General features: G+C 36.6%; 1 protein-coding gene across 1 annotated transcript in view; it reads right to left on the bottom strand.

Moving 5' to 3' along the window:
• Positions 458 to 15316, bottom strand: part of QRFPR (pyroglutamylated RFamide peptide receptor) — a 22561-nt gene continuing 7702 nt past the window's right edge. Inside the window, exons 2-6 of the mRNA XM_021396395.1 lie at positions 7699 to 7857; positions 7058 to 7119; positions 6019 to 6254; positions 4497 to 4594; positions 458 to 2999 (exon numbers count right to left, since the gene is read on the bottom strand). Of these exons, the coding sequence (XP_021252070.1) occupies positions 2602 to 2999; positions 4497 to 4594; positions 6019 to 6254; positions 7058 to 7119; positions 7699 to 7857 (953 nt within the window). The 3' untranslated portion in view covers positions 458 to 2601. The remainder of the gene's footprint in view (positions 3000 to 4496; positions 4595 to 6018; positions 6255 to 7057; positions 7120 to 7698; positions 7858 to 15316) is intronic.

Raw genomic sequence — 15316 nt, 5'->3', positions numbered from 1 at the left:
AGACAAGCCACCAGCCAGGACAGACAACTGACCCAATTCACTAGAACAATTTGCTAGTTAAATCAAAGGTGAAACTCCAGCTGAAAACAAACAACTCACCATAGGTAAAATCCTGTTTCTGATCAATTCAATAAAGGATTTTCTATTCCTCACAGGTAGGATTTTTTTTTTTAATGTAGCATTGAGAAAACTATTGTTTCAAAAGGCACTAATAATATAGCTTACAGAGATATACAATAACTGTCTTAGTTTTGTTTATATTTAACTGTAAGCACATATCTATGTTGAAATATCACTTTTCTTTTACTATGATATTGGTTACTTCTACATTTTTCTGTTAAAAAAAAGCCTTTTAAATCACATCTCTCAGGATGACAGTAGCAGCTGGTACCTCTAACAGGACTGGAAATTAATTACTAGAAATGCATGTATAAGGTTATACAAATCTTTAAACAAAAGTAGACACAAAGTTCATAGTAGATGCTCCATTAAAATGGAATTTTAATGAAAGAAGTGAATACAGTCACTTGTGGACATAACTTTTATGAGAAAACTGAACAAACAGGTAAGACAAAACAAACATATACAATACTTGGAAGCTTTGTAAAACAGCTATCACTTTTGCTGCTGAAATACATGACTGACATTAGCAGTACGAAATAAAAAAAGTTTAAAATAAAGTGCTTTTTACAGATCTGTCAAACCATACAGTTATCATCAGCCAGATAGACCTCGCGTCAACTGAGGAAAATTGTCATAATTGATCTCTCTAAGCCCTTGTTCTTCAGGGCAGGGAACTTAAGACCTGTTTCCAGAAAGACAAACTAAGACAGAAAAGCAAAGGCAAACACAGTTGTAATCACAAGCAAAAATTGCTGCTGCTGCTGTTTACCAGCATTATTCAAAGGTAATGCAAAAGGGCACGTTTGTGTGGCTGAATGAAGCAGTAACTGACTTCACTCATTCTGTTCTATCCAGACACCGCTCTCTGAAATTGGTATTTTATGTAATACATAAACTAGATTGAGTAAGAGTGCTCTTAATTCCTGGCTGTCAGGACAAGCTGGGAATCTTCCTCTACAATTGTACTAAAGTACATCATATACAGTATAAATAATAATAAATATAATAAATATAAATTTAAATAAAGAGTACATCACAAATCAGCATCAGAGCGCGTTATCCAAATATCAGTAAATATTACATAAGGATCTGATTAGTCCCAATTTATACATGAGTAATTAAAATTTTAATTGACAATGAAACATAAGCATCAATATAAAATAAACTTAAAAGTCACCATCAAGGGAGCAGCAAAGTCTAGTAGGGGAAGTGAGAGGTGACAAAAAAGCACCAACGTTTCACAGACCATTAAAGGATCCAGCCTAATCTCATCTGGAGCTGCAAATTACATATTTCAAAGCATTATCAGTGGGATCAGATCACAGTATACCATACTAGATCACACTTTTTCTCCAATCCCACATTTATAAGAATCCTTTGATTTTCCAGTCTCTCAGTTTGACCCAGTGATAGCAAGCTTGTTTTTTTGGGGCGGTTTTGTTGTTCTTGCTTTGCTTGTTTTTGTTTAATTCTTTATATGGATTCCAACTTTGTAATACTGACCCTGTTCTTCCACAGTAATTAACACAGTTGGAAGATGAGGGAGAGACAGTTTGTGCAAATCTTCAGATAAGTGACTGGTCAAAAGCCAATACTATTCAACTGAAAGTCTTACGCAGAGTCCAGCAAGTTCTGGGACTGGCCCTCACATGCCTCCAGAAAGTGGCAACAATTGCAACACACAGGCTATTTATCAAAGCATGACTAAGAGTGATCACAGAGCTTATCTACAGACCACAACCTCTGCAGACCCTTGATTTGTATGGCACTTTCAAGTTCCACATTTTTCAGTAGGAATAGCGTGTTTTACAGGGCAGTACACTGGCATTTAATTTTGTACCCAAGAAAAAACCTGTAAAAGCAGAGCATTAGTTATGTATGCATTGTTAATTTCTAATATGCTTCTTGTTAATAAAATTCACATAGGCATGTGTCTAAATCTCATCAGAACCAAATTATTGCTGACTCTCTGCAAAACAGAATTTCGTCTCAGTGTACATTTTCCTTGAACTCAGAGCTGAAGACTCTCAGTCCTCAGAGCTCCAGACAGCAGATCACACAGACAATGTTAGACCCTTGCGAGCTTCCCAAGCTGCCCAAAGGAAGTGTGCACTCTCTCCATAGTGCCTCTCTTCTAGCATTCAGCTGAATACAGTCCAGAAGCATGCCAACATCCAGACAGAATAAACTGGCAAAAAACTAATTTTTGTTCTACCTAAAGCAAAGGGCAAGCAAGCCCTAAATTAGCTTAGGAAGAAAAATATTTATCTTGAAATCACACAGTAACATTTTTCCAAAGTTTTATTCCTTATCCTTATATAAAATATATTACATTTTCTGAACTACTATTCCAACATTACTATAATCAAAATATTTCCCCCCCTCACTTCAGCATGCAAATTAGAAAACTATTTTAAATGGCTTGTTCAAAGTTTTACAAAAAGAATATTTTATTCCATCCCCAAAGCCTCTGTTATGCTACTGTACACTTGCAGAATGCACAGGAAGCTCAGAGCTGAATAAAGTAAGGTGCCTTTGCAAATTCCTTTTTGAAGATGGTTGATCACAGAAATTTACTTCAATGTTGCCATCACTGAACGCCTCTCTCCTGGCCTCGTCCGAGTCAGTAGGACCTCTCTGAGAAACACTTGCCTTTTGGCGCCTCATAGTAATCCCTGAGTTCCCAAGTTGCCTGGTTGGTGATGCACTTTCTTTGACAATGCAGAAGCAGATGGCAGACAGAAAATTTTTCTTGAAGTTCTCATTCATGAAAGCATACACAATAGGGTTGCAAATAGAATTGAAGAATCCTATGATTTGAACGATTGCAAAGATCATTTTGATTGTCACATCGTCATACTGCTTTTCAAAGTTACCTGAAAGGAAGAAGGAAATATGCAAAAAGCACAGAATAGCATCCACTACTTAACCCACATACATGCAGTCCGGCATTAGAAGCTTTTGTTTAATGTCAACAAAAGACCTTGCTAGAGGTTATTAATATTAGCAATAGGAATTAATCAGCAAGAAAATATCAAGATCTATCTTACCCAGTCCATGCATGTGCATTGTATGTAAGTCCAAAAGAGAAAAACTATTAGCCAAAAAACTTGCTCAATGGCCAAGAAGCAGAAAGCTTCCTGTTCCCTAAATATAAGCCTAGTTTATTGTTCCAGACCATTTTAATAGGTACAGCTTTGAATCTTTTATTCTGCTAAAATATAAACACTGTTTGGTTTGGCCAACTGGCTACAGACTGCTGACTTATCTGCTATGATCTTACCTGCAACAGAAGGCAAATAAATGCCTGCTGCATTTGGAAAGTAGAGTACAATAGTTACTGCACCTACAAATAGCCAGCTGCATAGCTCCACGTGTTGTCACAGTACTCATGTAGAAGACAGGAGACGAGTAGTGCAAGACCCAGGTGAATTTAGGCAAACAGCAAAAAGCAAAGATAACAAGAGAGTGTTCCAAAAATAGTTTCCAACCCAGAGCACTGGAGAAGTTCAAGTGGATTAGCAGATAAAATGGGGATATTAATAAGTGTTGTCCAAGCATTTATACTTTCAATATAACTACCTACATCACTAAAACCAGGGCAATTGAAAGGATAAATATTTCATACTGGTTTCACCCAAAGCAGTATGAGAACTCACTACTTGCACGTAGATGCAAGTTGAAGTCTTCATACACCGAATTAAAATTAAATTTAGATTTTTAGAAGTTACTTCTTCAAGAGATTTTCTACTTGGAAATAACTTTCACCTTGAGGTGAATGAAAGTAGTATAACAGATGAAGAAAATAACCCACAGAGATAGGCTCACAATCCTAATATTCAAGTCTTGCTATTTCTGGAATCTTGTTAAACCTCATAAACCTCCTTTTCAAGACTGGATTATGTGCTGCACAAATTCAGAAAAAAATAAAAAAAAAGCAATCTCCTCTCTAAGAAATTACATTCTAAAAGTGCTGCAGAGATTTTGAATTCCCTTTCTGCAACAAAACCTGGTAGAGTATACAGCAAGGCAAAGTTTTGTTGTTTTTTTTTTAATTCACGCAGTAGGAAAGACTAGATGTGGGTGACACACAAGTGTATCTAAGACAACACTATATCTATTTTTTTTATGTATTTAAATTTTCTTTGAGCACTGCAGAACTGCCTACAATTCAGATTTCACAGTAATCCGTCTGTTGTTGATTATGCACCTCTATTACAAAACAGTGACCCAGGATTTAGAAGTATAACGTTAACCTTTGCTAGCAGAAGGTATATTGTAGCTGAGCAGCACTAGCCTTTCATAATCTCTAGTTTCATTACGAAAAAAGAACTAGGAAAGGCTTTATTTTATGACACATTGCAAATACTCACTGTATTCCATCATCATATGAATAATGTGGAAAGGGGCCCAACAGACTGCAAAGAGAAACACCACTGTCACCATCATAACAATTGCTCGCTTCTTCTTCCTGAAATTGCATCAAGACATTGCATACTGAATCACTATGAATTGATTTGTAGTTTATATATGACTCATTAAGCTAGATTTGCCAAGACGTTCTGATGATTGCAGATGTAAATAAAACCCTGGAAGAATTATCAGAAGTACAAAATTCCCTTTGAAACAAGAATTGCAGGAGCATATATACGTAGTAAGTAAATAACACCTTTTATTTCTGTCAGGAAAGCAAGGCATTTTGTAGCTGCAGCACCAGATTTAAAAAAAAAAAAAAAGGAACGACAGAGTTGGTAGAGCTAGACCTGCAACATTCAGACTTTGCTGGCTGGTGAAATGCTGGAATGAGAGCATGAAACACACTTCCTCACAAACTCAAGAACTACAATTAATTATCACTGTTCTCAAAGTTACATTTTATTCATATAACTAGATTTACAGATAGCAAGATAGAGCTCTCACTTCAACTGAGAAGTTCACACTTGACTCGTAGCAGTTACAGGACCTCTCCACTATGTGAAACTATTGCTAGGCTGGGGGAGTAGCCCAAAGTTCATCTCAACGTAACTCTGAAAGAGGGTGCAATATTACATGTTTTGACTGATAATGTTCACTTCCTTAGGTACTTTGTTAGATAGACGTCTAAGGAATCATTTACTTTCAAGCTGCTTGCCAGTCCTCTTTCAGCCTATAGTTAAGGTGATAAACTCCTCGATGAACAGACATGTTAGAGGTTTCTATCACATCATGCACCAGCTTGATTTGCCAAATTAAAGGCAAATATGTGAAGTAGTATAAAAGTTTGCCCATTTATATTACTAAATAATAAAGGTGTTATAAATTTAAACCAACTTACCTTTTTGTTCAATTGATAATTATTCGGTTTTATAACTTCTCAGATAGAGATACTATCCAGATGGTCTTAAATAAATCTAGAACATTCAGAACTCTTTGGAAGTTAGAACAAAATAAACTCTATAAAAGTAATTTTCAAGTGAATTCTGATTTTTTTTTCTCCCATCTATAAATTTAATTTATAAAGGGATCATAAAGCAGTGCTCAGTCTTAAAATTATATATGGGATTCTCCATAGAACATATGGAAATAATGTAGAAATATTTTCCCAAGTTATTTTCCGACTCATAGCCTACTTCTTTCAAAAACAAGTATTTCATCATGCATATCAGATTCACTGAGACGACTTGACATTCACAGTATGGCAGTTCTACATTATGATGAAAAAGGCATTTTGACGTCTGTTTAAGTTGCCTTCTTTTAGCTATCTTGTTTAAGTAACTAGCTAGCATTAGAAATCTGGCCTCTGCCTGTAGACTTTCCCATGAATAAGAAATATTTCTTTGCACTGGTTCTCAAAATACAACAGAAAAAAATAGCTTTCTAAAAGTCAAAGTTTCAAGTGCATTTTATTTTACAAACCTTGATATTTTAGACATTTCACTCCCATGAATGGTTTGAAGAACTGAAGCATCTCCCACTCGTTTCTTAATCCAGAGTTCATAACCAATTTTAGTGTACAAGAAAAGCATCAATATCAGTGGAAGTAGAAAGAGTATAACAAGTATAAAGGTGGTATATATCTTCTGATAAGTTGGACTGGCCCATTCTTCCAAGCAACAGACGTGCACTTTTTCATACAGGAAGTCATATTTAATCTGTAACAAGCGTAAAGGAGATGAGTCACTACAGTAATAATCTCAAACATAAAAACAAAGCACATTCAAATACTCCTTTCTCTTATTACAGCAATGGGAATTCATCAGAGAATTTTTCTGAAGTGAGAAACTTCTTCCAATCACTTTTTCACACACAAGGGTTGTGTTGATCCAAGTTGGCAAAAAAAGGTCAGGAGATGCTCTGAGCTGCACTCCTCCTCAAAAAGGATTTTCAAAGGAAATATTTGCTATGTATTTTGCAAGTAGAGACAAGTATCTAGACACTTCACATATTATTCCATTTTAAAAAATAATAAATTAGTAAACATTCAGACTTACAAGTAGCAGATTCTGACAAGCCATTTTTTCCCCTCCACAGAAATGTACAGTATCTTCTTAAACTACGATGGGCAGTGAATTACACTTTCAACTAGAGACAGTTGTTCAAAATCTCGGAGAAGACTATACCGTGCTGAAATGTGAACCTAAGCCCTACAACTGCTATGTGTCTGTGCCCCTAAGAAAAGAAAAGTAAGCTACAGGGAAAATCTTGAATAAAATTAATGCTCTTTGATATAATTAGGGATGGTAGACATGACTAGTCCCTGCTGGCAGTCTTTCTTGCAGTACATGCAAAGCCTAATTATTCCTCTTTCTCATGCTGGCACACAGAACAAAAGCTCCAGTTTTTGTTATTCCCCTCTTATATTTCTCAGGAGTTTAGTCAAACTCATTGTTAAATGTGCAAAAAGATCCAGGAATTACTGAGTTGAAAACATGAATTCCCATTTCACCTAACATACCTCAAGCCGTTGCACATGCCACATAGGTGACCCAACAATAACTGCCAGCAACCAGACTATGCCTGTAAACAAATACATCTTTTAAAAAGAAGCATAAGTTTTGGAATTAATAGTTTTACAGCTTCATCTTTAAAAGTCAAAGCAGACTATATAATAGCAGTTTTCAATATGAGGGATTTAACAGTCAACATTCGTATGTATAACAGTACGACTGTCCATTACCATTTTAATTTTTCCTCAAAAATGCCTTCATTTATCAGTATTCACATACGAAGACAAATTAATTTGCAAGAGCAGCATTATCTGTGTTCTCTTTACGTCAAAATGGAAGGATTATTTACACCTATGACATTCCCTTAGCAGTGCTTGCACATTTTGAACCTCTTTTCACAAAAAAAAAAAAAGTCTGTCAGAGGTTTAAGAGTCTCAGTTAAGCAAATATTTGACTTCACATTTTAGATTTATTGTCATGATTTTGGCTAGTAGTTACTCTATGCATAGGCACTTTCCTTGAGTTATTTTATAAACATAAGCATTATCTCTACCTCTGAATCACTTCTCTTATGAGCATTCTGCTCATCATGCCATCTGCACCAGCTACCCTCTATGCACACAGTTACAGGTGACACCTAAGATCTTACCAAGCATCGTGAAAGCCCTTTTATTGGTGTACTGCCATTTCATTTTTAGTGGATGCACAATTCCCTGGTGTCTTTCCACAGCAATGCAGGTCATTGTAAGAATCTCAGTTACAATGGCAGTGGATTGAACAAACGGTACCATCTTGCAAGCGAAGGCACCTATAACAGTCAAAAAAATAAAGCATGCAACTGCTGGAGATCATGGAAAAATAACAGCTAACAGTAGTCTTGTTACTAAAGTAGTATCATGCAAAACAACTCATCAAGTCCAGTTTTCAATAGTCAGTGTTACGTGTGCTGCACCTGTGAAAACAGGAGTTCTAAGGACATATTAATGCCTATCATTCCCACTCAGCGCTGTGCTGGTGCAGCCTCACCTTGAGCACTATGTGTGCTTTTGGATGCAACAATAGAAGAAGGACATACAACTACTAGACAGGATCCAAAGGAGGGCTAAGAAGATGGGGAAGGATCCAGAGGGCAAGACATACGAAGAGTGGCTGATGTTCCTCGGTTTGTTCACTCAGACAAGAGGAGAATGAGACTGAGGGGCAGCCTCATGGCAGCCTACAGCACCTCACTGAGAGGAGCAGAGGGACAGCACTGAGCTCTGCTCTCTGGTGACAGTGACAGCACCTGAGGGAATGGCATGGAGCTGCATCATGGGAGGGTCAGGCTGGGTGTTAGGAAAAGGTTCTTCACCAGATGGTGACTGGGCACTGGAACATGCTACCCAGGGCAAAGGTCTCAGCCCCAACCCTGCCAGAGTTCAAGAAGCACATGAGCAACACTCTTAGACATAAGATTTAAATTTTGGGTGGCCCTGAATGGAGCTGGGACTTGGACTTGTTGATCTCTGTGAGCTCCTTCCAACTCAGGATATTCTACAATTCTACATTCACCTGCTCTGTATCAGCCCTCATATTCTGCTTTTGTTCACCATTTACTCTCAAATGTTCCAGGAATACTGCCTTTTACATTCATAGTTTTTAGAAGGTCACCTGTTCTGACGTAACTTTTCTATTCCAAAATATTCTTTCTGTTCATTCAAATACTACTGTAAGTACTGCAGCACATAAAGCATCATTTTTGCCAAGCATTACATTATGAGTCTTCTGTCTAGGCATAACGTATGAAATCATTCAACCCCTTCATCATTTTTTCATTCTCCAAATCATCCTTTTTTCCTGATTAAGACATTATGTTAATGGCACTGTCCAAATTAAATCAATTTCCTGGCTGTATTTTCACAATTGTATATATTCCCACTGTGAGATGCTGTAGAGCTAAGATGCTGATTTATGTACAGCTAAGCATGTATCTTCAGATTTCACTGCTGCTACAGCTACCAAAAAAGTACACATTTACTTCTTAATGTTATTAGTCATTCTTCATTACTCACTCTCAATTCCCAGCCATCTTAAAAATGGTGGTTTAGATTTGTCTTCCTCAAAAATGTTGTGCTAATATCTTTCCCAATCTGCTTCCTATTTACACATTTCTGTATGTTTTTCTGACCCCGAGATCATTTTCTATATCTGCATTCCCAAAGTTCCCTTACATTCTTATGATTCAATGTCAGCTATTCATTTCAGGAACAGCTGCAGTGATTTCCTTTACTTGATCATTAGTGACACCTTATCCAGATATGTCATGGTTTATAAATAATAATAAATAAATAAACTCAAAATAGCCAAATGATTATCTGATCCAATTCTAAAATTAAGATGTTGCAAGCACCTTAGGCAAGAAAAGAATACAAAAACAAGAAGAACATAAACTGGCAACTACCAAAACACTATCCTGCCCTCCATGAAGGGAACAAGGAACAGGTACACTCCTATCCAGTAGAGGCCAGGCTAAAAGCCACTGTAGCTTACAAGAAAAAGCTAGCTTGTTACCGTTTTGTTTTTTTGTCTGTTTGTTTTTTGATTCTAACTGGTCAAAAGGGAAGAAATTTAAACAAAATCACTTCAAATTAAAAAAAGTGAAGAGGAGGGCAAAGGGAAAAGGATGCAAGTCAATTATCTTTCAAGTACATATTCTCCATCAGCACCACAGTCAGTGTGATATGCTCACAGATCTTGCTTGAAATGAAATTAAAAAAATATTTATCATGAAGACCACTTTCAAACTATGTGGGGGAAACTGTAGCATGGTCAGCAGAAATTGCACCATGTACTGGCCTGCCTGTTTGCTTCTCATAACAGTTTCTGGTTTTGTAAGTATTTTTCAAAGCTGCTGGCAAGAGCAAAAGAAGCACAAAGTAAAGCCCCACATGTAAAAATAATTTGACATCTTATCAGTTTCTTACTAGAGTCAGAACAGTAGAGGATGCACTACACATACAAGCACAAGACCTAATCCATAAAACTCAGAGCCCTTCAACCAGAGTGCATTGAAACTTGCATATCAAGATGTTAAAAAGAAAGCTCAAGTCACATATTTGCACATGCTGAATGCTAAATATAACCAAATACGAATTTACTTCTACAACTCCACCTACTGTCGTAAGTAAAACAGAGCTAAAAGGATCTTCAGTCAGATCCAACTCCTTCTTTGAATCAAAATGAAGTTTTCCACTGTTGGTTTCAACCGTTTTTTTTTTTTTTTCCTTGCTAACAAAGTTAAAGTAGAAGAGACCCCTTAAAAAAAAAAAAAAGAAATCTATATGAGCAAAAAAGCAAAATTTTGACATGAAAGAAAAATGTCTAAGCTCCTCTTTCACAAGATAAGCCCAAGTTTGAGTGCTAGAACTGTGGGAAAAAAAAATATATATGCTTTTTCTCATGGTCTGACAGAAGTCAAATAGTGAAGTCCACTTGAACTACACCTCCACTGTAGGGGCTTTACTGACATATACCATTCCTTCACTGAAGTTCCAGAACTCAAAAATATTCTCAGGAAGCAAACAGGTATGAGTATATTACCTTACGGTAACAAAATGAGGCAGTGACATTCACTCAAGTTATGAGTCTGACGGAATTTTCAGCTTGTGTCTAACTATTCAAAGAGAAAACAGAATACCTGAGTTCAGTGGGTGGCAACTCCCAAATTGAGAGAAGAAAAAGAAATCCACTAAAATCAGTAAAGGCAAGGAAAATCTGACATGTTCTCATTTTCTTCCCAGTAACTGACTGGGAAAGTGCACAGACTAACGTTATGCCTTCAGTTGAATGTCCAAGAAAAAAAGATGCAGAAATTTCTGATTTCTTGTCCCTGAAGACAAATTGACAAGCACAGATGAACTAAACTAATGTAACTAATTCTTAAAAAAGTAGTAAAAGGATACTTCTCATGGCAGATAAACAGCTGAAACAGAAACGCTTGCTCAGTCACATGGCACATATTTCAATTCCTTGATGGATTGAATCTTCGCAGCCAAAGCAAAAATAACAGCCGCATGCATCTCCGTAACCAAAAAAATAACACAAATTTTTCCAAAGCACAGTAGTTAAAAGCTACTAGAAAATCCTCTGCATATCAGTAGTAAAAATGTGTTTCAACTCCGAGGCTTCTCATACCACTAAGGCGAGGGTCTCTAAACACCAACTTGAATTAACATTACCATATCTTTTCAGGGCTATTCTGCAAGCCTTGAATTGTCACTCACTATACAAAAGCTTCCTACCTTTTGAAACTATTAGATACTCTAGTGTTTCACATGTAAAACTTCACCAAATTTAAGTAACTGCAGCAAGAAAATCCTCTCTAGTTTGTAGGAATGTTTGAAATTGTTTAATAACAACAACAAAAACAAAAAAAAGAAAGCACTTTGACACACATTCTGTCACAGCCAGCACCATGGTCATCATCTTCAATGGAAATCTGATGTCCAAACTGAGATCCAGCTCCAGTGCCCTTAATTATGTTCGAATTGGATTCAATCCCTTGTGATAAACTATTCTGTCAAATTTAATGACCCCAATGTGTTTCCACATAATGCCTGTTCTTGTTTGTCTAAGCTTCCATTAGGCTGTTTACAAATAGATATCAGACTTTCCAAATTGCTTGATGATAGATGAAAATTTTCTGCAAGTCTTTTAGTACAGCAAATTATATAGCTTATGTTTTCATGCTACAGATACTAACAGCTTTCGTACACAAGAAAAATGACAATTATTTATCTTTAAATAAGGAAATTATTTCAGAACAGTGGCAGATGGATTACGATGGGTGGGAGCAGAGAAAAAGGAGAAAGACAATCTGGAACCATTATTTCAATACACTAGATATCTCAGTGTAACAACACTGGTTATTCCAGGAATATTCTGAAATATAATATCTACATGGAGATAAACACTTCAGTAGATCTTTCCAAAACACTGTTTCCAAATCCACAAACCCTAAATCAATTTTTTTTCTTAAAAGAAATCTTGTTGCTGTTGAGTTTCAACTAGATTACTAAAAGGACTTTTCACAGCTATGGAAGTCTAAGTGTCATTTAATTTCGGGGGGGGGGGGGGTGGGGGGGGTGGTTTAGCTGTCTACTATCCCAAGTGTTATATCCACCCTGTTACCATAGCCAGCCTGGAAATAGGCCGTAGATCTCTCAGTCAGTCTTGACAAGCACAGAAGAAGATTAAAGAATCATGGAGTAATGCTGGTTGAAAACAAACTCAGCAGGTGTCTAATCTGGCATCCTGGCTCACAGCAGAATTAGGAACAAAGCCAAACCAAATGACATAAAAACCCAGAAGATTCTAATCTTGAAAACTTAGAAGGCTGAAGACAGCACAACCTTCTCTGGAGCAATCTCTTCCTCTGTTTGACTGTCCTCACAGGGAAAAATCTTTCTTATGTTCAATCTGCCTTCCGTCTTTCAGTCAAAGGCTGTTTTCATGCAATGCTGTGAAGAGTCTGGATGCATCTTCTCAATAATATATTTGAACACACAGAGAATGGCAGCCAGGTCACTCCGAAACTCTCTTCTCCAGTCTGAACAAGTCCTGTTCCCACAGTTTTTCCACCCAAACAGAACAGGCACTCCCCACACTGACATTTAAGTGGCCCTCTGCTGAAACCATATCAGAATATCATTATCTTTCTTATATTTGGTACACTGTATTCAGAACTGAACTTTGTATTCTGAACACAACATTGACTTGATGTGTAAAAAGGTGAGGTAGATTTTACAGCATCTAAGTCTCCTCAGAATGCAGATAACATATCTCGTTCCTTTTCCTTAATTGAGTAATGGATGTAATCACCGAACAACTGACATGCAGAGAAGGGTGCCTGGAATACTTGCTTTCCAACCTTAAGAAGAAAGCCTCACCACAAGGGTCCCAGATACCTTCAAGGGCAACGGCTTCGGGGACTCTCTCTGAGATTGACATTAATTTCACTTGGCACTGAAGGTGGCTTTAACAAGTTTACAAGAAGCTCCATCATTCACCTTACTTCCAAGCTAAGCATCACTATTACTAAACATTTATCTACAGCCTTTAAATCACTGAAAACAAAACACACTAAGAAGTCATTATTTGCCTTTCAAATACGAGAAGCGCAAAACAAGTAGGCAACGCAGCCAGAATATATTGTTCTAGCAGAATTCTACAAATAAAGCCCTGCTTGAAACAGCAACCTGACATCCTTGCATTCTCAGTCCCTGTTACCTGCTCTCAGAAAACAAACCCACCTACACAGATTACTCCTCTTCCCTGTGTATTTATTACTTTAATTGACCAAAATTGGCTATCTTCTATCAGGCCTTAAACTGATAGATCATCTGGTAAACACAGGAAAAGAGATCAAAGAAGGAAAAACTTTAAAATAGAAAATCATCTATTGTCTGCTTCTGTGCATCTCATCCTTGAATTAAGGAGATTTCCAGCTATTTTCAGGGGATGGGGAAGGCATTTTCCTCTTCTCCCTCTGATCTATATTAGAAGCCTGGCTAAACCCTCACTTAAACTGAAGCTTCTTAAACTGAAGACACTTAAGCCTGACTCCAAAATCTGTGCAAACACCAGCTACCTGAGGTTATTAATACAAAATAAGCCAAGCTCAGGTTCTATAACATCAGAACTCGGTAAGAGGATTGGCATTGTTTACTTCCAGCATACAGCTAGACCAATTTCAGGTCTTAAAAGTACTTGGAACATTTGTAAACTATACTGGATAACAGGATAACTGCTCCTATACATTAAACATTTTGATATGATTCAAGGCACTAAAGCCTTTTGCCTTCTTCTGCTACAACTGGTAAGTTTTTTGAATTTCCACCTATTTATTAGATTCTCAGGGGTTTCTAGGGGTTGTTTTTTTTTGTTGGTTTTTTTTTTTTTTTTTTTTTTTAGCTGTGCCTATACTAAACCTTTCTGAACAGAGTTTTGTTTTAGGTCTTTTGCAAAACATCAAGAGGCTTTAGTAATCTGATATGCAGCAGAAATAATCTGATAAATATTTTTCAAGGACTTTCTAAAGGTCATTAAATTATTTTTAAAGAGAAAATTGCTAGGGAATTATCTCCCTTCCTGCCTCCTCATTTTCCGATTAATTCTCCTCCAATACAGAAACGTGCAAGTTTTTTTTAAACACTTTAAAACATACATATTTAAGATATTATCAATATCAAAAGCATAACTTTCCACAAGCTAAGTCTTTCAGCAGATCTTCCAATAGCTTCTTACTGAAGACAGCACTGAAGCATTTAATACCAATCATTTCCAATGGAGAAAGAAAACAATTTCCAGAGGATTACTGGGAATGAAAATAATGAATTGCTTCTTCTTTTCAATACATTAACAGGCTTCCTTATGCACTGATGAAAACTGCATGGTTTATTCAATCTATTATAAGAGTGCTCCCCAATGTCAACATATTCAGAAGGCTGTCAATACAAACTGTATGTCCTTAAACAATCTTCATGTCTTCATTATCACTATCATTGTCTCTGTACCGACGAGTTTGCTGTTTCATCCCCTATTTGAAACATCAATTATTTTTTTCTTTTATTAAAGAAAGGCAAAATACTAAAACCATTCTCTGATAAAAGTTAAATCGCTCCTTCCTTTGTTAAAGCACTACTGACTAAGCCTTTGCACTGAAAGTCTTTATCACAGCTTGTAAAATAGCTCTCCCCAGCTTGCTTGATGCAAGCAAGGTCTGTTTCCTTGTATTTCATAACTTCATGGCAGAGAACAAGCCTGCTGCAATTATACAGATAGTATCCTTAAAAGTACTTCAGACTAAATTGGGCAAGGCACATTTTAAATCAGTTCTTGAACATACAGGTATTTTGTATCCTTAGTAGTTAAACTACTAAGAGAAAGGTAAACTACTAAGAGAAAGGTAATTTTCTCTCACCTGTTACCTAGAGAGGACAACGAACATATATATTGCTCTGACCAAAAAAAGGTACAAGTCTAGCACATAATAATAGGTCCGCAGAAAGTCTGACTACTTATGGTCAATTACAGCAGCTGTAGAAAACTGTATGGTGTGAGCTCACTCATTTAGACCACAAAACTTGAATAGCCATATATGGTTTACCAAGGCATGCCAGAGTCCACAGAATTAAATCATAGAATCATAGAATCATAGAATCATAGAATCATAGAATCATAGAATCATAGAATCATAGAATCATAGAATCATAGAATCATAGAATCAT

This window comes from Numida meleagris, chromosome 4, assembly GCF_002078875.1.
Source record: "Numida meleagris isolate 19003 breed g44 Domestic line chromosome 4, NumMel1.0, whole genome shotgun sequence".
NCBI classification, from domain to species: Eukaryota; Metazoa; Chordata; class Aves; order Galliformes; family Numididae; genus Numida; species Numida meleagris.
The sequence above is the reverse complement of the archived record's forward strand: the minus strand, read 5'-3'. Positions and strand labels throughout refer to the sequence as shown.